General features: G+C 44.9%; 1 protein-coding gene across 2 annotated transcripts in view; it reads left to right on the top strand.

Moving 5' to 3' along the window:
- Positions 1–25,544, top strand: part of ADCY8 (adenylate cyclase 8) — a 437,831-nt gene that overhangs the window by 394,533 nt on the left and 17,754 nt on the right. For both annotated transcript variants that reach the window (XM_077493354.1, XM_077493353.1), the window contains 3 exons: positions 10,619–10,777; positions 12,250–12,396; positions 20,253–20,345. In XM_077493354.1, coding sequence (XP_077349480.1) covers positions 10,619–10,777; positions 12,250–12,396; positions 20,253–20,345 — 399 coding nt within the window. The remainder of the gene's footprint in view (positions 1–10,618; positions 10,778–12,249; positions 12,397–20,252; positions 20,346–25,544) is intronic.

Here is a 25,544-nt window from a genome sequence, read left to right as displayed (position 1 = left end):
ATAAATAAAAGTTTTATGTTTTATACTATACAAAATATCTTCTTTGACCCAGGTTAATATACCGTATATACTCGAGTATAGGCCGACCCGAATATAAGCCGAGGCCCCTAATTTACCACAAAAAAAATGGGAAAACTTATTGACTCGTGTATAAGCCGAGGGTGAGACATGCCTGTCCATCCCTGTGTGTCCGTCCATCCCTGTGTGTCCGTCCATCCCTGTGTGTCCGTCCATCCCTGTGTGTCCAGCCCTGTGTGTCCGTCCATCCCTGTGTGTCCGTCCATCCCTGTGTGTCCGTCCATCCCTGTGTGTGCAGCCTTGTGTGTCCAGCCTACCTGTGTCCCGAGCCTGCGTTCCGAGCCTGCGTCCCGAGCCTGCGTCCCGAGCCTGTGTGCTTCTGCCATGCCAGGATCGCCGCTCTTCTCGTCTGACAGACGGCGTCGGCGCCTCGGCGGCCATTCCACTGTTCAAAAGCCGCGCCTCCGTCTGTGATAGGCGGAACACTCAATTTCCCAGCAGTCTGTGTTCCGCCTATCACGGACATCCTCTCATCCTCGTCCGTAGTATGAGGATGAGCGGATGTCCTTGATAGGCGGACCACTGACTGCTGGGAAATTGAGTGTTCCGCCTATCACAGACAGGGAGGCGCGGCTTTTGAATAGTTGAATGGCCGCCGTCTGTCTGCTCGACACGCTGATCGGGCAGGCAGACGGCGGTGACTCGAGTATAAGCCGAGGGGGGCACTTTCAGCCTCAAAAAAGAGGCTGAAAATCTCGGCTTATACTCGAGTATATACGGTACCTACATGAGGATGCATGCAACACCTGTGCATCCCTGTGTGGGTAAATGCAGCCCTTCACGGGTGTACAGTATTAAACACCCTGTGCGAACGAGGCCTATACTGTTGGGTTTGGGAAAGCATACAATGCAGCGCTGGGTGTTTATGCAGCCAATCACCACTCCAGCACAATGTCACATGGAGGCAGGGGGATAGTCCGAAGCCCTGTGTACCAATTCCCTTGCGCTTTCTTTGCTAATTAAAAAAGATGCATGTCACAGTCCTGAGTATTTAGAATGTAAAATATTTGCGTCTTCTGTCTGTTTTCCTTCTTGGCGTCCAGCTTTGTTTTTCTTTGACGGCCTCAGTCTGATCCATTTTATCTTGTTGGCAGCAGCTGTTATAATCACTTTTGTGGCAGCTGCCCTGAGTTTTGGCTGACAGGAGACGGAGCATTATGACAGTCGCTTCTATACCAGCAGCTGGGCAAAGCATGCATCAAGATATCTCATCTGACATTGCTGGCAAGGAGAAATAATCCCATGCACATATGTGTGCGCATACCATCTCTATAACTTTATTTACGAACACTTCACCGCCGGGCCTCTACTCGTTCTGCCTTGTAAAGTTGGTTGAATGGTTTACTTTGAAACCATGTGGACTAAAGTGAACTTTTCATCAAATAGGCAAATTCATTTTTAACATTTTAATTATTTTAGTAGGCATTTGATTGCTTTGTAAAACCTCTCTGCAGTGCTACCACCTAAGGAGCTGCTTAGTAATTTGGGTTCTCTGTTCTGCGCCTTGACTCCAAGAATGACCTCAGCCCCTCTGACACCCCTGGTTGGATAAAAGTCACTGCAAGCATCTATAAAAACACAAGGATATACAGCTTTAACTTGGTGGTGAGCTAATATCAGGAAATGGACACAAGGCCATTTAGTGGTAAACTCAATGTATTGGTGCAGTTTAGAGTAGATATGGTACAAGCATAAATGAGCACACAGTAGATAAATTCAAACACAGTCTGCTAGACAAGGTAATCACTATGCCAAGGTAGCTTGAATAGAGTTTTGTACCACTAGACTGGGATCAACTCAACAAATTCAGCAATCGTACAGTGCATATAGGCATCAACTGCAATGTGAGTTACAATTTTATAACTAATCTGGGGTGCACTCTAGAGGTTGTTGTATTATAGCCCAAGCCTCCTGCAGAACTATTCTTACTCCCACAGGCAATACTAGAAGTCCTTGTAGGGTGGTATTATCAGGATGGAGATTCCTATACCTTCCCCTGCTGCCGCTTCATGTAGGGGCCCACCTTGCAGTTGGTGCACATAAGCATAGTCCCCATGGGTGTTTGCATGCAGTATTATAAGTTATTGGGTAAGTGGCTAGTCCTTTTACGTATAGTTTCCAATAAAGACAACAGGCTGTGGCCACTCAGCCCTCTCACCAGTTCAGTGATACAGCGACAGAGGTCCCACAGCATGTAAGGAGTGTTCTATTTACCCAGTGCTACAGCTCTAGCATCAGTGCAGCACTAGACTTCCTCCAGCAATGGCACAGTCTCAGTACCTGCGGTCTCCAATCTTCTCTTTCTTGTCTCCCAGCTGTAAGCCCAATGCTTCTGCGTCAGATACTGGCAAGCCTGGATGGGGAATGTGCTCACTCTAAACTCCCGCAGCAGAAAGACTGTGCTATTCAAACGGCAGCTTGGGAAGATATCCCTCTTTTCTCCTAACCCCCATACCCGGGAGCTGTAATCCATTGAGTAATATAATGCCCCATACACACTATCAGATTTTCTGCTGATTTTTTTCCATCAGGTTTACCAAAACCATATAGTGCAAAGGCCTGCCTGATTGCATACAAACTGAAACTCCTAAGGTTTGACCTCATATTATATGGTTTTGGTAAATCTGAAGGAAAAACTCAGCAGAAAAACTGATAGTGTGTATGGGGCACAATAAGGCTGCTTTCACACTGGGGTGGGAGCAGCGTCGGCGGTAAAGCGCCGCTATTTTTAGCGGCGCTTTACCGTCGTTTTAGCGGCGGTGTGCGGGCGCTAGCAGGGTGGTTTTAACCCCCGCTAGCGGCCGAAAAGGGGTTAAACCCACCCGCAAAGCGCCGCTGCAGCGGTGCTTTGCCGGCGGTATTGCCGCGGTGTCCCATTGATTTCAATGGGTACGAGCGGTATAGGAGCGGTGAATACACCGCTCCTTCACCGCTGCAAAGATGCGGCTAGCAGGACTTTTTTCACCGTCCTGCCAGCGCATCGCTCCAGTGTGAAAGCCCTCCGGCTTTCACACTGGAGTTAAAGGGGCCGGTTTTTTTCAGGCGTTACACAGGCGCTATTTTTAGCGCTGTAACGCCTGAATACCGCCCCAGTGTGAAAGCAGCCTTACTCTCCCTTCCTGGACATCAATTTCCACACTCCACTTGCGGCCAGCATCAATGTCTGTGGAGCACTGTGGACTCACCCGCTCCCCCTTCTGATGGGAGGCAGCCGGGCACTGAAGTCCAACTTGTCTGGTCACAGCTTAAGTGCTCTGCAGACAGTGTTACAGCTTGCTCCTTCAGCCAAGTACCTGGCTACATATGCATGTTAAAAAAAAAACACTGAAGCTGATCACTTTCCTCACCTGCTGAAGCTCTGGTTCCAACCCCTATGTAAGCTCCACGTTTTCCGCTTACGCAAGGTTAATTTCTAGTAAGGTTCACCTGTTCATATCCTGTTTTCCTGAAATAGACTAATGTGCAGTTTTACCTACAGTAGCCACCTTTCTCTTAAGGCTAGTATGCCTACAAGTACTTCGATGGCCTCCAGGACTTAAGGTTCAATGCTATATTCGCACGACTCACCAGTAACCCTGGGAGAGTTCATGTGTCAGATGGGTTCAAAGCAGGTATCATAGAGGAATAATTAGGATTGGTCACTGGCAGGATGCCAAGCTTGTAATGGATGGTCAGGACTGGCTAGCAGCAGGCAGAGTCAGAGTTCAGTATCCAAGCAAGAGTCAGGACAGACATCGATCAGTGGCGTATCTTTTATCCAAATGAGGGTAAGGACAAGGGGTCAACAACAGGAGAATTCAAACATGACAAGACTAGGCTTACAAGAATAACAAGGTAAGGCGATTACAGGAGGCATGTAGCAAACACTTTCACAAGCACAAAGCCCTAGGCTTTTCATGGTTATATAAAGCACCACAGTGCCACTAGCTAATCAGAGGAAGAGGCTAGGCAAGCCAAAGAGGGGAATGCCACCGTCCGACAATAATATTAGAGGAGGCATTGCCCAACATCCAACACTCAGAGAGAGAGACCAAAGGGGTGGCTGTGGGGAGAGGGAGAGTGCATCAGACACTCCTAACGTTACCTTCCCTCATGACAGAATTCCAGCCTGTTGAATAGCCACTTACATTCTGGGAACAAGGTTTTAAACTTACATGCTCCCTTTATAACCATTAGGAACAGATATATCCAAGGTCTCAAACAGGCGAACAGAGTGGCAAGTTATGGTACCCTATCAAGGCAACCTTTCATTTTGCTCATATAACATTCTTTTGAAAGAACCACCATCCTCACCAACACATGGTAGTTAAAAATGATAGTATGGCACTAGGGGCAAGTAGCTACATGGACTTCAAGTAACAATAAAGAATGCATCAACAGGCAACCCAATGACCTCCTATACAGGTGCTTATCACTTGCCATGACAGCACCTCAAAGAACAAGTTCATCCCTGGCTGTTTTTAGAAGGGGCTTAGACATGGAATAGCCTAAAAATGTACAATGGGTACTTCCCTATAATACAGTATAAAAAGTTTAACTCTTTCCTGGAAAACCTGTTTAACATAAAACCCCATAATACAGGAGCCCTCAGTTGATATTAGTATCTAGATTATTCTACTGTAAGAGGTATTGATTACCTGTACATATCTAGTAGTAGTTAGTGACTTTCAACTGGACCTATCCTATAATGTTGACAATGTTTCGTAGCTTGTTTGAGCCATTTCTTTAATTGGATTAACTGTCAAGGGTATCATTCCAGCATTATACAGATAGAACAAATAGCTCCCTATAGTACAAGCTACACATGAAGCCTTTGGAAGCAATTCATTGTATGACAAGGAGGCCCCAGAAGGACTGATGTGTCATCATGGAAGCCACATCCCTTACCATCACCAGAAACTAAGTAAAAAAATATTACTTGGACCTTGAAGGTACCACAGACTATTGCCAATATTACAGAATATGTTTAAACATTTCAAATTGTGGAATCGACGTGAAAAGAAGAGGCCAAGCTTAAAACAATTGGTACAGAACTCCATATATCTTTAATTTGTAACAGTAAAATCACAACCATTTAGAAGACAGTAGTAAACACATTTCAGGGGCCAAGGAATCCTCCTTCATCAGGGCTCAGAAGTGCTTGATGGAGCTCCAAAGTGTAGTGTACTCGAACCTCCTGGACATATATCTTCAATGTAAAAACCTAGGAGGCTGTGTGGAGCTTGATAGCTGTGTGGTGGTGTTCTAATTATCTGGCCAAGATCCAACAGACACGAGCCATCATTAACTGGCTTTTTCAGATAGCCAACCTTTAAAGTGGATGTAAACATGAATTTTTTTTTTAATGAAGACTTCTACCTGGTACAGTAGAGGATGTCAATTCCTCTGTGCCCTGTCTTGCCATGAAGAGTTAATCCATGTCTAAGCAATCCTCTTGTGTTACTTGAGTAAGATAAAATATGACACACAGATAAGTTTGAGTCACCACATACCCCACTGCTGTGACCGACATCTGATTTATTTATCTCATGAACGAGCAGAGAGCAGAGAGTGTGTTATGATTCCATCTTTACATCCCTCCTCCTTTTTTCTCCAGCTCTCCCAGGATTGGCTGCTCCACACCTCAGCATGATTGGGCATGCTGAAGTCATGTGGTGCCTAGGAGAGTGGAGGAATAGAAGAGTGTAGAGGTGGGCGGGGAGTCTTGTGACATCACGACTCGGCCCTCTGAGCTCCGGCAAAGTGACCCACAGGCTTCCTGACGACGCAAAAACTGCGAAACGTGTAGAAGCTGTGGGAGACAGATTTGTTACAAGAAAGAGCCAGAGACAGGTGGGCTGAGTGGAGGGAGGAAAAAACCACCTGTGGAACATCATTGGCTTGCCCGATTCTACACCGTTTACTTATGGCTGGATAAGCTTAGTGTCAGCTAGAAGACACATTGAGATGTGAGTGCAATATGTTTTTTTAAGTTTTATAATTAAAGGTGAAACGGTTTTACACTATGTTGGTTTAATTTACCTTTATATGAATACACAAATAATTGAGGAATTGCTGACGGGAGAGCGAATTAAGGAGTGGTTATCCATTGAATGAACCGAAGGCGTACTATACGGTGAAGTCTGGTGAGTGGCCATTCTACAAGTTGGTGGTGGCACAATTTGGCTTTTCCGGTGATACATGAGAGTATAAGGCTTAGGGAGGAAAATGAATAGTGGAATACTTACCAGAGGGTGAATTGATAATTGGAACCGGATTGAAGCGGGTTGATCCGGTTTAAAGAACCATTGCAAATAAGGACTTTGATCTAATTTGACATACGCACTTTTATAACTATTAATAATTATTGTATATTTTTTTTATATAGTTCCAATTGAGTATTGGATTGTGATTGTTTGTACACTTTTTAGGGGGGTTTCTATGGTGAACACTATACTTATATGTTGTGAAGCATGATATGGTAGATCGACATTAACACATTGAGTGACTATAGGTCTTTTGGAAAGGTGTATGTATATATATATATATATATATATATATATATATATATATATATATATATATCACCAGCACTTTAGGAATTTTGGGGAATTAGAAATAGGGGGCGCAATCCCCAAACACAGTTTATTTACTCTTTTATCTCATTTAGGTGAGGAAAGCACTTGGGATTGCAGCGAACCTACACAATAAGAGAGAGATAGTTTTGAGTGCCGGTACGATTATAGATTTTGAGGCTGTACTGATAGACACGGATAAAGTTGTTGTTAATATTTATTTTTATAACTTAATTCTGCATAAAACATTTAAGTGTCATTTCATGAGATGTTTTATGAGAGCGTGTTTAGGGTCGGAATTAGCGGGCGGGGCAGGGTAGGGGTTGGGTGGGGCAACTAGTGGCGAGTGAGTAACCCTTGAGGCCTGGCTAGTAGCTCAGGAAATTTTGAGCCCTGCTCTATAGAGATGTCAGTAGTTTGTGGCGTCTTCAATGTCCCAATAAAATGTTAAAATTGTATTGATTAATTGTAAAGTTTTAGAGCAATGTGGGATTATCACTGCTACGTACTACTTGTATAACTTACATTGTGGGAAATCATTTCTTCTCCGTGTGTGTAACGATCACTCTCTACTCTTGGCAATTAATCGCAATGTTAGTAGTGCAATTAAACTTACTGTAAAAATGCAAGCTTTAGCATAATATTAACAATAATGTCTTCCAGCAACAAAAGACTATAACTAAGGAAAAGCATCTCTATATGTGGTACCCATAGCAACCAATCAGCTGTCATTATTTGTCAACCTAAAACTAGAAATTTAAGAGCTGGAATCTGATTGATTATTACAGGAGAGAAAGATCATTTGCAGAATATCAAAGTTTAAAGCATTCTACAAAAGGAAAAATGGAAATGTATGGGCTGAGCCTATGGCAGGGAGTGTCTGCTCAAAGACCCGCGTCCAAATCCTTAATTGCTTTTGAGCTAAAAATAGTTACTTTGGCAAGTACTGCGGAAATTCATTCAGCTAAATCAGAGAATTGAGCTAGAAACATGTTTCCAGTGATAATCCATTGAGCAGTACGGTACTACAATGTTAGTCTTCCATTGAAGGAGATCTGTGTGTTTAGTCTCTAATAGGACATGCCTCTTAAATGAGGAATTATTTTAAATACAGCTACAATGCAGAGCGGGAAAAAAAAGTCAAATAAGCCAAATTCATCATTTCGAAAAAAGAGTGTTTCCAGATAGAATATTGTCTTGGATGTTTTAGAATAACACACAGTATTATTGGTGTCCACTTGGATTGAGCTGTGATTGGTGAGTCTATGAGTACCTTCACACCCTATGAGACACCATATTTATTTATTTCAGGTATTTATATAGCACCAACTATACAGTATATGCAATGCGTTACAAGGAGCTTACAATCTAGTGCAAATTTAGACAGGTGCCAGTTAACCTTCCAAAATGTCTTTGCAGCGCTGGAGGAAACGCATGCATAGCACAGGGAGTACATGCAAACGCCAGGTTAAGTGCTAACCATTAGGTCATGGTGCTCCAGAAGAGTGGACCAGTGTTTCGATATCAGAAGATATTATAATGGGATACCTGATTCCGTTTTTAATGGCTGATGGCTTGCAAAATTGTCTGCAGGGGTCTAAATGCCCGTTTCCAACTAAAACATATGTTTTGGTTACGTTAGAGTGGGGAAGGGTCATAACCTCTATTGCTGTCTATGTTCCGATCACCACTCAGAAAAATGAGAAACCTTCCCCAATAAGTACACAGATGGCAATAAAAAAACTGACAGAGGATTTCATCCTTCTAGATTTCACGTTAAAAGAGTATTTCATTACATTATGTGCCCTTGATGGTGAGATTGTGTTAACTTTCTGTCTCTGGCCATGCAGGAAGTGAGGATTTTTTTTTTGTCCTATAGACTATTACACTAATGTCCCAATACAGTATAGTAGTTATAAGCACAGGTTACCTGAGACCAGAAGGTTATTTCAAAGATTCTGCCATGTTGAAAAGATTGAGAAAGGTAGATATTGACATAATATAAGAGAATTGCTTGTGGCCAGGGGTCTGTCTCATGTCATAGCAAAAACTGCTTAAGGGCTAGAGTCACAAGGCACCATAGGAAAGAATGTGCAAGCAGCAGCAATGAGGTTCAGTAGCCTTGTCCTCCCAGAGCAGTGGTCTCCAAACTGTGATGAGGGGGGGGGGGGGGCAGATGTGGCCACTTGCTCACCTTTATCTAGCCCTTGACAGTATTCGTCTCACTGATTCCAGACGCTCTTTTATCAACTGACACCAATAATGGGGCATAATTCCCACCACTGACATCAACAATGGGGCACTGTTCCTCCCCCTAGTACCAAAGATGGGATACTGTTTATTCCCACTGATGCTAGAAAAAATTCCTATTCACGCTGGCCACAGTCCAACCCCCTAAAGTCTGAAAGACAGTAAACTGGCCCTTTGTTTAGAAAGTTTGGAGATCCCTGTCCTAGAGGATAGCTATGTGACTATAACAAGAGCTTAATGTTTCTAATAGCAGATGTTAACCATTTTTTTTCTCTTTACGTGGCTATGGCTGTTTCTGCTCCTACAAACACTGTAATGCAATTTTTAAAAATGATACATGGGATATTGGCAGGATCATTTCTGACCATCATGATAATCTATATCACTCATTCTCAACTAGGGTTCAGTGGAACTCTAGGGTACCTTCAGAGGTTGCTAAGGTTTCCCTGAGCTGTTGAGGCTGATTGACCTCCGATCTGATTGTACCTGCGTAGTTCTAGGGCCAATGCCACTTGGCAAAGCCAGCTGCAGGATACCAGTAATCTTTTTAGCTGTCTATAAGAAAGACCTACTGGCCAATACTGTAAGGAGGGCATTCTTATCTCTAGCAAACAATGTAAGGGGTGTTGATTTTAGCAAGGGTTTGCCAAGACCCCAAATTATTTCAAGGATTCATTAAAGTGGATGTGAACCCGTAAAAAAAAAATTTAATGAAGACTTCTACCTGGTAGAGTAGAGGATGTCAAGTCATCTGTGCCCAGTCTTGCCACGAACAGTTAATCAAGCTCAAAGCAATCCTCTTGTCTTTTTTTTTTACTGAGACAGAAAATGACACATAGATAAATCTGTGCCACCACTTTCCCCACTGCTGTGACTGACATCTGCTTTCCTTATCTCATGTACTAGCATGAAAGAAGAGTGTGTCAATGGCACCGAGTGTATGACATGCGCAGGAAGGAGTTTATATAATGGGGCCGTGAGCGCATTCTCCTCCTGCTGTGCGCATTGCTCTTTCTTTACTCTACAGGCACGACGCTGCCTGGCCAAGGGTAGTGTAGGTTGTGAACAAGCAAGCTACACTCTTGTGAAACGCGTCAACTGTAATCCCTGTAACCTGTATGGTTTTTGACGATAAAGATTATCATCAAGCAAAGTTTGTAGCTCTGGTGTGCGACCATTTAGTTTCTTATTCGAGGGTAGTGTAGAGGTGGGCTGGGAGTCTGGTAACCTCACGACTCCGCCCACCGGATGACAATTCAAAGGTAGGGATACAGGCAGGAGGCATGCATATACATATAGATCACTAGTATGCCATTAATTTGTAAATAATGAGCGTGGGTTTACATCCACTTTAAGGTAAACAGGTTTACAAGGGCTGCTCTAAATTGTCACCTTCCCCCCCATTTCACCTTTCTGAAATGTTCACAGCACTTGTGAATCGGCCACATGTTCCAGAATGATTGCATTATATATTGGTATGTCAGCAATTAACAAGTTAATCCTATAATCTAGTTGGAAATCTTTATTTTTGGTCTGTTATTCCACACATGAATATCCAACCCTAGCTGCTAAAATTGCTCAAACCTCTACATGGGAAATCAAAGTATTCCAAAGGGCACTTCCTCTTTTGTATATGCAGTGACCATACCCTGATGTACTGACTACCTCCTTTTCATCTTTTCTCCTCCTTTTCTGAACTATATTATAAATATTGTATGGCTTGCACTGTTTTACAGTTGGAATACACAGCAAGACTCGATTTTCTGTGGCGGGTTCAGGCCAAAGAAGAGATCAATGAAATGACGGAACTGAGGGAGCACAATGAAAACATGCTCAGAAACATTCTCCCAAGTCACGTGGCTCGCCACTTCCTGGAGAAGGACAGAGATAACGAGGTACGGAGGCAATGTAACTGACAATTCATTATTATTGGGGGAGGGCTTTGGTGAGTACTTGAAAAACTGCAGTAAGGCAGGCCATATATGGATTGAATTCTTATCTAAGAATTTTCGTTTGTATTTCGCACCATCAGTGGGCTGCAGCAACAGCCGATTTTCGTTCAGCCATCGAATTTGAGTAATCGGACATGTTGGAAATTTTTTTAAAAAACAAATGATTTTCTAATCAATGATGGGAGAATAGTGCGAGAAATGTATTTGAAAAAGAAATGCACATGTGCAAGAAAAGAAAATTCCTGGAAAGAAAAGAAGATTCCCAGCCACGAAAATTCTTTTCTGTATCAACATGAGGTGAAATTGAAGGCTTGGTTGGCCGAATTTCGAAATCAGTGGTGGCACCATCAGATCACAAAATGCATACATTTTCTGATTTTCAAAAGAAAATTCTTTCAAAATTTGACCATGTATGACCAGCCTAAGTCCTTGTACACACGGTTGGAGATTCCGACAACCAAATCCGTCGGATTTTGTCCGTCTGATTTTGTCCGAAACTGTTGTATACACACGGTTGGACGAAGTTGACGGAAAATCCGATCGTTCAGAACGTGATGACGTTATTTCATTACGACGGGACTACGTTCAGGCTAGTAGCCAATAGCTTTGATGTAGGAATTTGATCTGAGCATGTGTGGCACTTTGTCCGATCGGAATTCTCTACACATGATCGGAGTATGTCCGATCGGAGCATTTTGTCGGAAAATATTTCCGGCAAGTTGGAAAATTTGGTCCGACGGATATTCCAACGGAAACAGTCCGATGCAGACCACACACAGTCGAAATATCCGACAAAACGCTGCAATCGGACACATTCCGTCGGAATCTCCGACCGTGTGTACAAGGGCTAAGAGCAATTACATTCTATTAAAGTCAAATATGTCCCATGCTGAACTTTTTAAAGTCCTTCAAATCAAAACCAGTTATGGATATATGGCCTATATCTATAACAATTTCTTTATGTGAGCAGATCCTCCTCCTTTTCAGTATGTGACTGCTGAGGAAGAAAATTCTCTCTATTGACATTGGTAATGTTTAAATGATTTTTAAGCTGGGGAATTGGGTGGTTGGTCGTCATGAGTTCTCTTATTCATAAGCACACCGGTTAGTGTGTGAAATGCATCTACCATTTGAACTGTCTGTTACACTTGGGATGTTTGTTCAAGAATTTTGATGGATCTTGGAGAGCAGCCATTTGTTCAGTGTTGATCCATCGTGGTGCTTTGCAACCTTATTTTATTTCATTCAGTCCTGTGTTTCTTTTAAACCTGACATCCTTGTCTTGAGGGCTGAAAAAGAGAGTCAAATCCTTTAGTCTGACACATGGTATGTTATGGGCTGAGTGTTGCAGTACGCCTGTGGCTTTAATTTACACCTCTGACTACAAGAGCTGTGTTTGTGTTCTTCTGTTTCAGGAGCTGTACTCTCAGTCCTACGATGCCGTAGGCGTTATGTTCGCTTCTATCCCTGGATTCGCAGATTTTTACTCCCAAACAGAAATGAATAACCAAGGCGTGGAATGCCTGCGCTTACTCAACGAGATCATCGCTGATTTTGACGAGGTAAATGTCACTGTTGGAAAAGGCAGGTGGAAGGTCTCGGGAAGTTCAGATGGTGAAACGTGCCAACCACCCAAAAATATTGTTTTTTTGCCACCCAACACTCGCCTTGGTATTATTTTGTAATCACACAATTTGCAATACCAATGGGTGATAATCAGGGTGCAGATTTCCATTAGTGGAGTCTGTAGGCACTCAACTTTTGTTATCCAAAATGACCACCCTGTGGTACAATCAACTCACACCGAATATTTTCTTGCTGATTGGTTCATTTTTATTTGTGGTGTCAACTATGTTCAATTGTCCCCCTACATTGTCCCCCCACATTTTGTGAAGCTGATAGCTGTCAAAGGGGGGAAATTGAACATAATTGCCTTTACATCTGGGCATTGAGCATAGGACATTAACCACCTCCACCCCTGGCCTTTTCTGGTACTTTATGTTCCCATGCAACAATCAGTATTTTTTACTAGAATATTACTTAGAACCCCCAAATATTATATATATTTTTTAAGCAGAAGCCCTAGAGCAGTGGTTCTCAACTCCTGTCCTCAGGACCCACTAAAAGGCCAGGTTTGCAAGATAACTTAAATATATCATAGGTGATATTATTTGCTGCTCAATGATTGCAGTATTCTAGTCTGCATCTCCCCAAGGTAATACTTAAAATCTGGCCTGTTAATGAGTCCTGAGGACCGGAGTTGAGAACCACTGCCCTAGAGAATAAATAGATGGCTTTTGCAATTTTTTTATGTCACACGGTATTTGTTCAGCAGTTTTTCAAATGCAATTATTTGGGAACAAATACACTTTTTTGAATTTGAATGCAAAAAAAACACAATACATAACCCATTTTTTTTTAAATATTAAAGATGATTATACACTGAGTAAATAGATACCAAACATGTCACACTTTAAAACTACGCCCGCTCATGCAACAGCGACAAACGATGTCAATTTTACTATCTATAGGCGAATATTTAAAGGCCTTTACAGGTTACCACTTTAGATTTACAGAGAAGGTCTGGTGCTAAAATTACTGCCCATGATCTGACATTCATGGTGATACCGCACATGTGTGGGACGATCGCTCTTTGCATGCGTGCGGGACTGACACGCGCGTTCAACTTTGCGTGCGAGCATGGGGGAACTGGGGGCCTTTAACCACTTACAGACCGGACCATTTTGCTGGTCAAAGACCAGACCATTTTTTGCGATTCGGCACTGTGTCGATTTAACTGACAATTGCGCAGTCGTGCGACGTGGCTCCCAAACAAAATTGATGTCCTTTTTTTCCCCCAAATAGAGCTTTCTTTTGGTGGTATTTTATCATCTCTGTGGTTTTTATTTTTTGCGCTATAAACAAAAATAGAGCGACAATTTTGAAAAAAACGCATTATCTTTTACTTTTTGTTATAATAAATATCCCCCAAAAATATATAAAAAAACATTTTTTCCCTCAGTTTAGGCCGATGCGTATTCTTCTACATACTTTTGGTAAAAAAAATCGCAATAAGCGATTATTGATTGGTTTGCGCAGAAGTTATAGCGTTTACAAAATAGGGATAGTTTTATGGCATTTTTATTAATCATTTTTTATTATTTATTTTTTTACTAGTAATGGCGGCGATCAGCGATTTTTATTGTGACTGCGACATTGCAGCGGACACATTGGACATTTTTGACACATTTTTGGGACCATTGTCATTTATACAGTAATCACTGCAATATAAATGCAGTGATTCCTGTGTAAATGACACTGGCAGTCAAGGGGTTAACCAGTGGGTGGCAGTGTAGGGGTTAAGTGTTCCTAGGGGTGTGTTACTAACTGTGGGGGGGTTGGGCTTTCATTTAGTGAACACTGATCTCTGCTCCAATCACATGGAGCAGAGATCAGCGTCACTAGTTGTTAGGCAGAATGGTGAAATGCTGTTTACACGGCATTTCCTCCATTCAGCCGCCCCGTGAGAGGATTGCGAGTATCCCCGCGGCGATCGAGTCCGCGGGACCCGCGACCGGACTCACGGGGGTCTCACGGGGGTCCCGACCCGCACGTGAGCACGCCACTGGCGGCGCGCTCGCGATGGCAGGGCGGTATTGAAGATTGGACGTTCCTGTACGCCAATATGCCTGCCCGTGCCATTCTGCCGATGTACATTGGCGTGCGCCGGTCGGGATTAATTATTAATTTATTATATTTTTTTCTTTTTTTTTTTTTTTACACTGTTGCCATAAATGTTTTCTTTTTTTTTCCTTTTTTTTATCACTTTCAGTGCTGTCACAAGAAATGTATACTTCCTTGTGACAGCAATAGGCATGTGACAGGTACTCTTTATGGAGAGATCTAGGGTCTAATAGACCTCTGCCCTTAAAAGCATTCAAAACACCAAGATGGGTGTTTTTGAATGCTTTCAATTTTTTTTTTAAATGGTGCAGATTATTTCCGAATAAACCAAAAGTGATGTCATGTCATCGCTTCCAGTTTACTATTACAAACAGCTGATCATAGCTGATCCCAGCTTTGCTTGGCTGTCTGGCCAGCCGGAAAATGCTTCGGCTGGTAGCCCGGGTCTCCCAGTGGGACTGGAGAGCCAGAGCAAGCTACAGAAGGCAGTGGGAGGGCGCGACATCCTCTCCTTTCGCTTGCAATAGCAATCGAGCGGCTTGTCAGCTCTAGCTGGAAGAAAAACAAATTGGCTCTAAAAAACGATACCGGAATGATGCCTGCAACAGCAGGCAGAAACCATGAATCAGACTGAGACAGAAGTATAGTTAAAGCACACTTCTTTAATAATAATAAAAAAAAGGTAAACAGAGTAAAAGTAGTCAAAACATAGCCAGAGTTTAGGAACCGGAACGGATAGTCAGACAAGCCAAAACATCAGGGAGTCAGAGATGAGCGTAGTAGAACAGCAAGCAGGATCTGGAGCCAGAAGGAATGTCAGCCAAGCAAGTCTTTAACAGGAACACAGGAGAGCGTCTCTAGAGATGTGACCAAGGCAAAGACAGAGATCGTCTGGGCTGGACGGCTTAAGTAGGCAGGACTGACGAGCAGGATATCATCAACATGTAAGTCACTGTGGAGAGATAGGAGCTGGCAATTAGCCAACAGCTGAGCGGCCAGCTTTGAGAAGGAAGGGCTGAGCCCAGCCCTGACACAGGCATCATCCCAGTATAACCACCGAAAGTCCAGCGACATACGGGTATGTAGCAGGACAGGAAGTGATTAAAGTGGAACCTCACCCTAAAAGAGAAGTTCCACTTTATGTCCTCCTACCTCTCTCCTCTACCACATTTTGGCATGTTTTTTGTTGGGGGGAGGGGGTACCTAGTTTTTAACAGGACCCACAGGGAACCACTTCCGCTGGAATCACCTAGGTGATTCTACCGATGTTCCACCCCCACCTGTGAGATTCTGGGACATGTCATAGGTCCCAGGAGGCTGTGTGACCATTCACACAGAGCAGCACAGCTCACACATGTGCAGTGGGAAGCCAACTATGAAGCCACAAGGAGTCGCAGCCGGCATCACACAGTTAACACGTTGAGGGCTGGGGACCTGAAGAACAACAAAGAGCTGGCTCAGATGAGGACGGCGCTGGATCCTTGGAAAGGTAAGTATCCTTCTGTTAAAAGTCAGCGGCTACAGTATTTGCACCTGCTAACTTTTAATTGTTTTCAAAGAGACTGAAGAAATGCTTAAATCCACGTTTTTGTGCCAGAAAGCATTTATTAAAGACTGACACAGAAGACTGGAGAATAGGCAAACTTGGATAAAATGAGACACCAGCCTCCATACCACATGATGCCCAACTTGGAAACCTTCACCCAGCTTTGGACAAATGGTTGTTTGAAAGTGACAAGGTTGAATGTATAAGTCCAAAACAATATGAATGTGGGAATGGTGTTAGTTACTAATTGTACCAATGGAGGGAGTCATCCTTGGATAAAGTAACTCAAAATAAAAGATATATGTGATGGGACTATAAATACCCCCCCCCCCTCTTTATTCCATCAATTTAAAAACTCTTCACATAAAAAGTGTATACAATTTATAATGGGATGCCAACTCTACCACTTGTCTTTCACATAAACAAGCAGAGGAATTATAGCATGGAACTCCTCAGAGATCATTAAATGTAGGTCAACGAGTTTCACGAGCTAACACGCTTCATCAGGACCTCAAATCTCGTATATAGAAATAGCTGGTCACTAGAACAATATTGAAAGAAATTACACATAAATTAGGTTTAATCTACATAATATGTCATAAAAGACAATAGCATCACATTTATTTGCAACAATGAATATAAACCTCTATTCCTAAAAAGAAAGAGAGAGAGAGAGAGAGAGAGAGAGAGGAGAAAAAAAAACCCACACAAACTCTGTATATACCTTTCAATGTATAAACTCAAATAAATTGGCAAATAAGTGGAAGGGTCTATTCAAACAAGCCATGCCGGCCCATGGAAAGACCACCAACAAGAAGATGTCATGTAGACCCTGGGATGAGACTATTACCATTGGCAAAACAAGATTAAGTGGGGACATTAAGATATTCTCTTACCAAACCCATTTCTTTAGACATATATACAGTATGTGACAGTGGGTCTATTCCCAGTAAATATTTACTAGATATCTCTAACAGATCAAGAACGGTTGAATTTATTAGTGGTGGGGTCAGGGCTGGATTTCAGTCCACTTAGCTTGCTTTTTACACAGTCCTTTGCTCCTGGAGCAACAGCTCTTTGCTAAGGTCAACTCTTTTCCACAGTAACTAGTTTTAAGGGCAACTGAACCTTCAGTTTAAATTATCTGAATGTAGGACAGGTGAATCAAAAGGTGTACAAAGTCTAATGCCGTGTACACACGGTCGAACATTCCGACGACAAAATCCGTCTGACGGGTTTTGGCCCAAACTTCTCTTGCATACACACGGTCGGACAAAGTTGTCGGAAAATCAGATCGTTCAGAATGAGTTGACGTACAACACATACAATGGGACTATAAAGAGGGCAGTAGCCAATAGTTTTTGTCTCGTAATTTATTCTGAGCATGCGTGGCACTTTGTCAGTCGGAATTGTCTACATACGATCGGAATTTAAACAATCGGATTTTGTTGTCGGAAAATTTTAGATCCTGCTCTCAAACCTTGTGTGTCGGAAATTCAGATGGAAAAAGTCCGATGGAGCCCACACACGATCGGATTTTCCGACAACATGATCCGATCGCACATTTTCCGTCGGAAAGTCCGACCGTGTGTACAGGGCATTGCAGTTTTCTGTAAAAAGCAGCCACGACCTAAATGAAAAAGCCTGTCCCTGCCAGCATGCTGCAGAGAAGGACCCTTGCTCTCTGTGTAGAAGCAGTGGTCTCTTTGCAGTAGTCCTACATTCTACTTGCCGAGTCAGAGCTAAAGGTCTCCAGCAGTGGCGGCCCGTGCATTGAGGGCGCATAGGCACTGCCACTCCTTCCCCTGCCGCCGCCTCCCTATTCATGGGCCCGGTCCCTTTGAGGCTGCCAAACACATAGATCCCTATGGCGGAGTTGGGAAGGGGGTGTTTTTTTTCTGAAGCACATGATTAGAGCCAGAGGCTCTAATTGGCTTCAAAAAAGGGTGGGCTCGGGGCGCAGAGAGTACGCCCTTATCCCACCCAATTGTGTGACCATAGCGAATACATTTTCTCTATCTTCACACTACAGTGCCTCCCCGCCAGTCAGGAGGCAGGTCGGTGAGGCCTGTTACCCAATTGGCCAAAGCGCCAGGCAAACCTATTGGATGACTAGTGGCGCTTTGGCAAGTGGAGGAAGCATGAGAGGAGCGGATACCTCTGCCGCTGCTGCCCGAGTTTAGAGGAGAGTGGAGACACAGACGGAGGATATTCTTCAGGTAAGTGCCGGACCTCCCTGATGGTGGGGGAGGGGGAGGTCTAGAGCTGCCAGTTCTGTATGAAGGGTGCTAGGTTTAGTGCTAATGCTTGACTTAGACTTACCCCACTTTTAGATGTGTGTGTGTGTATGAAGATGCCAGGCTGTGTTATAATCCCAGGTTTTATATGTAGGTGTCAGTGCGTGTGATGCCAGCCAATGGCAGCCCTTCCATTGTCTTGTATGGTGTGACATACATTGGGAAGAGTGTACCCTGTGTACATGTTTTAATCCGAATAGAGGACGTTATTCTTTTTTCTTTTTTAATCCCAGCCTCCCCTGTATAGAGGGATTAAAGTGATCTGCAAGATGTCAAACCCTTAAATTGTTTTGCCAAGAGCATTACACAGTTCGGATCACCACCTTGCTGGAGGGAAATGCTACTCTTTTCATCTCCCCGTCCATTGCAAACAAACAGCCAAGTTTAGACAGAGGAGTCATGTATGATCTTCTGGCAGGAAGTGTACACGAATAGTGCTACAAAGTATACTATGGAGATATGTCAAAGCCAAGTTATGTAAACACCAGGCTGGGAGGGACGAAACGTGCTGGTTTCTGTCTCTTCTTTTCTGCAGCACAGAACTGTCAGTTCACTTTGATATCTTCCTGGTCTGAGTGTATCATTCTGAAACAGCCAAGTATATGATAGTATGGATACTTTTATAATTGAATTAGCAGATGGCTGCTAGTCTGCATTTTTTTTATATTCCTCACTTCCATTGACAATGAGGGGATGTAAAGATATTTTTGAGCATATTATTGAGCCTAGCATATTCAAAGTGATTTTACAGGCTTTTTTTTATCTTTTGCACACTTTTACGCACAATTTAGACGTAATATACCATACAGGAGCGTTTTTAGGGCAGAATTTTGCATTTTTGGCCCTATAGACCTTTGTAGTGGGAGTGCCTGAAAAACTAACCTAACAAACCGGCTTGAAAATAAGCTCCTGTACTTTTTTTTTAGGCAACAAGTGCCTGGGAGTGTGTGCAGACACCATCTCAAATAATAGTGTTTTAATGTTGAGCGTTTTGCTGCTTTCAGAGCGACTTAGGCTTCATGTACACAGGACGTTTGAATACCTCTTCTGAGCAATGGACAGCTAGCCTTCAATGCAGGAAAAATAATTCTCTCTCCAGGGGCCACTGCCAGTCACATTTACACAGTAATCAATGCATTTTTGGCCAAAATTGCGACAAAAGTGTCCGATCTGTCCGCCATAATCTTGCAATCCCGATGAAAATCGCTGATCGCCACCATTACTAGTTAAAAAAAAAAATTATAATAAAAATGCCATAAAACTATCCCCTATTTTGTAGACGCTAAAAATTTTGCACAAACCAATCAATAAACGCTTTTTTTTTTACCAAAAATATGTAGATGACTACGTATCGGCCTGAACTGAGGAAAAAAAAAATTATTTATATATTTTTTGGGGATATTTATTATAGCAAAAAGTAAAAAATAATGCGTTTTTTTAAAATGGTCCCTAATTTTTTTGTTAATAGCGCAAAAAAATAAAAACCTGCAGAGGTGATCAAATACCACCAAAAGAAATCTCTATTTGTGGGGAAAAAAAAGGACCTCAATTTTGTTTGAGCCACGTCGCACGACCGCGCAATTGTCAGTTAAAACGACGCAAAAAAGTGCTCTGGTCTTTGGTCAGATAAGTGGTTAAATAATACATTTAATGAAGTGATAATGATTACAGAGCTGCATTCATTTGTTTCTTTTTATCTGCCTGGATTTCAACTTTAAAGGAATAAAACATGAAGAAAAGGTTTTTTTTTTGTTTTTGTTTTTTTTTTATTTCACCCTGACATGCACTTTCATTTGTTTTTAACATCCACCTGAAGTTCAGCGGTAAACAGAATGGTACTTTTTTGGGTGCTTCTATCAACGTGGTAATCTGTATCACATTTTCCTTTTAGTTGTTAGATGAAGAAAGATTCCAGGATATAGAGAAGATCAAAACCATTGGAAGTACATACATGGCTGTATCTGGATTATCCCCAGAGAAACAGGTAAATAGACATTTCTTCTTACATCCTAAATCCCAACTCTAACCAAAATTGTTTTTAAGTTATCGGCAGAGTGGGTCAAGTTTTCATTGCTGTCCTCATTGGGGGATTTAGTTTCTGCCCTTTTCATACTGGGAAAATAAACTCGAAGAGAGGGACATCACCAGGGCTTGAAGACACAGAGCGAAATAGATGGCCAGATGTTCTAAACCAGTGATGGCGAACCTTGGCACCCCAGATGTTTTGGAACTACATTTCCCATGATGCTCATGCACTCTGCAGTGTTGTTGAGCATCATGGAAAATGTGGTTCCAAAACATCTGGGGTGCCAAGGTTCGCCATCACTGTTCTAAACCCAGAGAGATGTCCTCACACCTATGCCTCGTACACACGATCAAACAATCCGGTGGAAAAGTCCGCCCGTGTGTAGGCTCCGGCAGACTTTTTTTACCCAGAAGTCCGGCGGACTAAGAAAATATTTTTGCACTCCAATCTGTCCACTGGACTCGCATTTCGGCAGACAATACGGCCCTGTGTTTGCCAGTCCGCCGTACTTTTGAAATGAACGGACTTTTCCCACCCGGAGAAAAGTCCTCTCATTTTGAGCGCATCTCCAGGTAGCCGGGACCAGCGAAGGAGGCGTCGCTGGCCCCGTCACCTGGTATGGACTTAAAGGGGAACCCCTACGCCGAAAAATCGGCGTGGGGGTCCCCCCTAGGTCCATATCAGACCCTTATCTGAGCACGCTACCTGGCCAGCCAGGAAAGGGGGTGGGGACGAGCGAGTGCCCCCCCTCCTAAACCGTACCAGGCCGCATGCCCTCAACATGTTGATGAGGACAAGGGCCTCTTCCCAACAACCCTGGCCGTTGGTTGTCGGGGTCTGCAGGCGGGGGGCTTATCGGAATCTGCGAGCCCCCCGCAGCATCCTCTGGGACTGTGACATCATAATGGGTGGGGACATCATCCGGTGATGTCCCTATATAAGTCGCCGCACGCCGCGCCTCTGTCATTGTGACCGAAGACAGCGATGAGGCAACATCTCCAGAAGAGGAGAAGAGAAGAACAGAAGACCGGGCCACCGCTTGTAAAAGAGCTAGAAGAAGGCGCGGTGGCCCGGCAAGAAGAACCGAAGAGGGGGACAAGACCCCCGAAGAGGGAGACAAGACCCCCGAAGTCAGAAGAAGAGGGCGGCGGCGAAGAAGAAAGCCGGGCTCTTCCGCTAGTAAAAGAGCTAGCAGAAGATAGCGGAGGAGTCCGGCGAGAAGACCCCCAAAGGCAGAAGAAGACCCCCGGAGCTTATTTTAACCCTTGTGTGTTGTGTTTTTTTTTTCCTTTTTTTTACAGGTGAATGGGTAGGGGTACATTGTACCCCATACTCATTCACATAGGTTGGGGGGGCGGGATCCGGGGGCCCCCTTATTAAAGGGGGCTCACGGATTCCCATAAGCCCCCTGCCCGCAGACCCCGACAACCAGCGGCCAGGGTTGTTGGAAAGAGGCCCTTGTCCTCATCAACATGGGGACAAGGTGCTTTGGGGTGGGGGGGCTGCGTGGCCCCCCTTCCCCAAGGCACCCCCCATGTTGAGGGCACGCGGCCTGGTACGGCTCAGGAGGGGGGGGCACTCGCTCGTCCCCACCCCATTTCCTGGCTGGCCAGGTAGCGTGCTCGGATAAGGGTCTGATATGGACCTAGGGGGGGACCCCACGCCGATTTTTCGGCGTAGGGGTTCCCATTTAAGTCCATACCAGGTGACGAGGCCAGCGACGCCTCCTTCGCTGGCCCCGGCTACCTGGAGACGCGCTCATAATGAGCGGACTTTCCTCCGCGTTTGTGGGCGAGTCCGTTCATTTCAAAAGTACGGCGGACTTAGTACGCCGTATTAGTCCTCTGCAAAAGTACCGTGTGTGGGCAAGTAGCTCGTTCGGAAAGTCCGCCAGACTAAGTCCGCCGGATAGTCTACTACGTGTGTACGCGGCATTACTGGCCTGATGGCACCATGGGGTTAACTTCTTAAAGGCAAAAAAGGTTGTTCACTTTGTTAGGGAAGTTGCACTTATCAAGGATGCTTTCTCCAGAGTTTAGTAACGGAGGTGAAGCTCTGTTGAGTACATCATCCAATCAAATGCCAGCAAAAATAATTTTTTCAACCACTTCAATACCGGACACTTTCACCACCTTCCTGCCCAGGCCAATTTACAACTCTCAGCGCTCTGACACTTTGAAGGACAATTACTCAGTCATGCAACACTGTACCCATATGAAATTTTGATACAATTTATTTTTAGACAGATAGAACTTTTTTTGGTGGCATTTAATCACCACTGGGTTTTTTGTTTTTTGCTACATAAACAAAAAAAAATTTATCGAAAAAATCACATTTTTGTTAGTCACCGTTAGGCCGCGTACACACGGGCGGACTGTTGGCTCAACTTTGTCCGCTGAACAGTGTTTCAGCGGACAGTCCGCTCGTGTGTGGGGCTTCAGCGGACAGTTTCAGCGGACAGTTTGACGAACAAAGTTTTTCGGAAATTCCGAAAAACTGTCCGCTGAAACTTGGTTTGAGCGGACAGTCCGCCCGTGTGTAGGCTACTTTCGAAATGAGCAAACTGTTCCCGCTCGGAGGGAAGTCTGCTCATTTCGAGCGCATGTGCAGGTAGGCGGGGCCCGCGACGGAGACGTCGCGGGCTCCGCCGCCTGGAATGGACTTAAAGGGGAACCCCAACGCCGAAAAAAATCGGCGTGGGGGTCCCCCCAAAGTCCACAACAGACCCTTGTCCGAGCACGCTACCCGGCCGGCCAGGAAAGGGGGCGAGCGAGCGCGCCCCCCCTCCTGAGCCGTACCAGGCCGCGTGCCCTCAACATGGGGGGTGCCTTGGGAAAGGGGGGGCCGCGCGGCCCCCCCACCCCAAAGCACCTTGTCCCCATGTTGATGAGGACAAGGGCCTCTTCCCGACAACCCTGGCCGTTGGTTGTCGGGGTCTGCGGGCGGGGGGCTTATCGGAATCCGGGAGCCCCCTTTAATAAGGGGGCCCCGGATACCGGCCCCCCACCCTATGTGAATGAGTATGGGGTACAATGTACCCCTACCCATTCACCTGTAAAATAAAAGTACCCAAAAAAAAACAACACACGAGATAAAATATTTTATTGCACAGCTCCGGGGGTCTTCCGTCTTCGGGGGTCTTCTCGCCGGACTCCTCCGCTATCTTCTTGTAGCTCTTTTGCTAGCGGAGGAGTCCGGCTTTCTTCCTCCCCGCCGCCGGCCTCTTCTCCCGACTTCGGGGGTCTTGTCCCCCTCTTCGGTTCTTCTGCCGGGCCACCGCGCCTTCTTATAGCTCTTTTGCAGGCGGTGGCCCGGTCTTCTGTCGCCGCCTTCCGTTCTTCTGTCGCCGCCTTCCGTTCTTCTGCCGGGCCACCGCGCCTTCTTATAGCTCTTTTGCAGGCGGTGGCCCGGTCTTCTGTCGCCGCTGTCGCCGCTGTCGCCGCCGCCTTCCGTTCTTGTTCTTCTTCTTGATCTTCTTGTTCTTCTCCAGGAGATGTTGACACGTCGCTCTCTCCGGCCGGAATGCCAGAGCCGCGCTGAGCGGCCACTTATATAGTGACAATGGGGCGGTGTCACATGGTATATGTCACATGGGTTGGTCACATGGTGACCCCGCCCCTTACGATGTCATAGTCCCCATGTGACATCAACCCATGTGACCAACCCATGTGACATATACCATGTGACACCGCCCCATTGTCACTATATAAGTGGCCGCTCAGCGCGGCTCTGGCATTCCGGCCGGAGAGAGCGACGTGTCAACATCTCCTGGAGAAGAACAAGAAGAACAAGAAGAAGAACAAGAACGGAAGGCGGCGGCGACAGCGGCGACAGCGGCGACAGAAGACCGGGCCACCGCCTGCAAAAGAGCTATAAGAAGGCGCGGTGGCCCGGCAGAAGAACGGAAGGCGGCGACAGAAGAACGGAAGGCGGCGACAGAAGACCGGGCCTCCGCTAGCAAAAGAGCTACAAGAAGATAGCGGAGGAGTCCGGCGAGAAGACCCCCGAAGACGGAAGACCCCCGGAGCTGTGCAATAAAATATTTTATCTCGTGTGTTGTTTTTTTTTGGGTACTTTTATTTTACAGGTGAATGGGTAGGGGTACATTGTACCCCATACTCATTCACATAGGGTGGGGGGCCGGTATCCGGGGCCCCCTTATTAAAGGGGGCTCCCGGATTCCGATAAGCCCCCCGCCCGCAGACCCCGACAACCAACGGCCAGGGTTGTCGGGAAGAGGCCCTTGTCCTCATCAACATGGGGACAAGGTGCTTTGGGGTGGGGGGGCCGCGCGGCCCCCCCTTCCCCAAGGCACCCCCCATGTTGAGGGCACGCGGCCTGGTACGGCTCAGGAGGGGGGGCGCGCTCGCTCGCCCCCCTTTCCTGGCCGGCCGGGTAGCGTGCTCGGACAAGGGTCTGTTGTGGACTTTGGGGGGACCCCCACGCCGATTTTTTTCGGCGTTGGGGTTCCCCTTTAAGTCCATTCCAGGCGGCGGAGCCCGCGACGTCTCCGTCGCGGGCCCCGCCTACCTGCACACGCGCTCGAAATGAGCGGACTGTTGCCTCGTGTGTGGGCGAGTCCGCTCATTTCAAAAGTTGCGCGGACTTAGTACGACGAACAAAGTTTGCCGTATTTGTCCGCTCAAAAAGTGCCGTGTGTGGGCGTGTTCGTTCATTCAAAAGTTTGAGCGGACTGTTTGACGAACTTAGTTTCGGCAGACAGTCCCCGCGTGTGTACGCCGCCTTATACAATTTTGCAAATAAATAATCTTTCTTCATAAATTGAGGCCAAAATGTATTCTGCTACATTTCTTTGGTAAAAAAAAAAATAACCCAAATCAGTGTATATTATATAGTCTGTGTAAAAGATATAGAGTACATAAACTATGGTATATATTTGAACATTGATCAGTCCTGATGTACTGATGGCCCATCTCATTTCTGGTATTTAGCAAGAGGCATTGTGAGTTTTTTTAAAGTTGTCATTTTTGTCAGTGTTTTGGAAAATGAAAAAATTTAATACATTTTTTTTTTCACATTTTTCTACATACTGTCACCAGAGCATGGGTACAGTGTCACCATATGACTGGTGTGTGGGTGATCAAGGAAACTGACTGTTAACAGTATATACATAAAATGAAAAATAAATCATTTAAA

Source organism: Lithobates pipiens, unplaced genomic scaffold (assembly GCF_037356315.1).
Source record: "Lithobates pipiens isolate NorthernLeopardFrog02 unplaced genomic scaffold, aLitPip1_a1.2 Scaffold_19, whole genome shotgun sequence".
Taxonomy (NCBI): Eukaryota; Metazoa; Chordata; class Amphibia; order Anura; family Ranidae; genus Lithobates; species Lithobates pipiens.
Note: the sequence above shows the minus strand (reverse complement) of the source record. Positions and strands in the feature narration are given on the sequence as shown.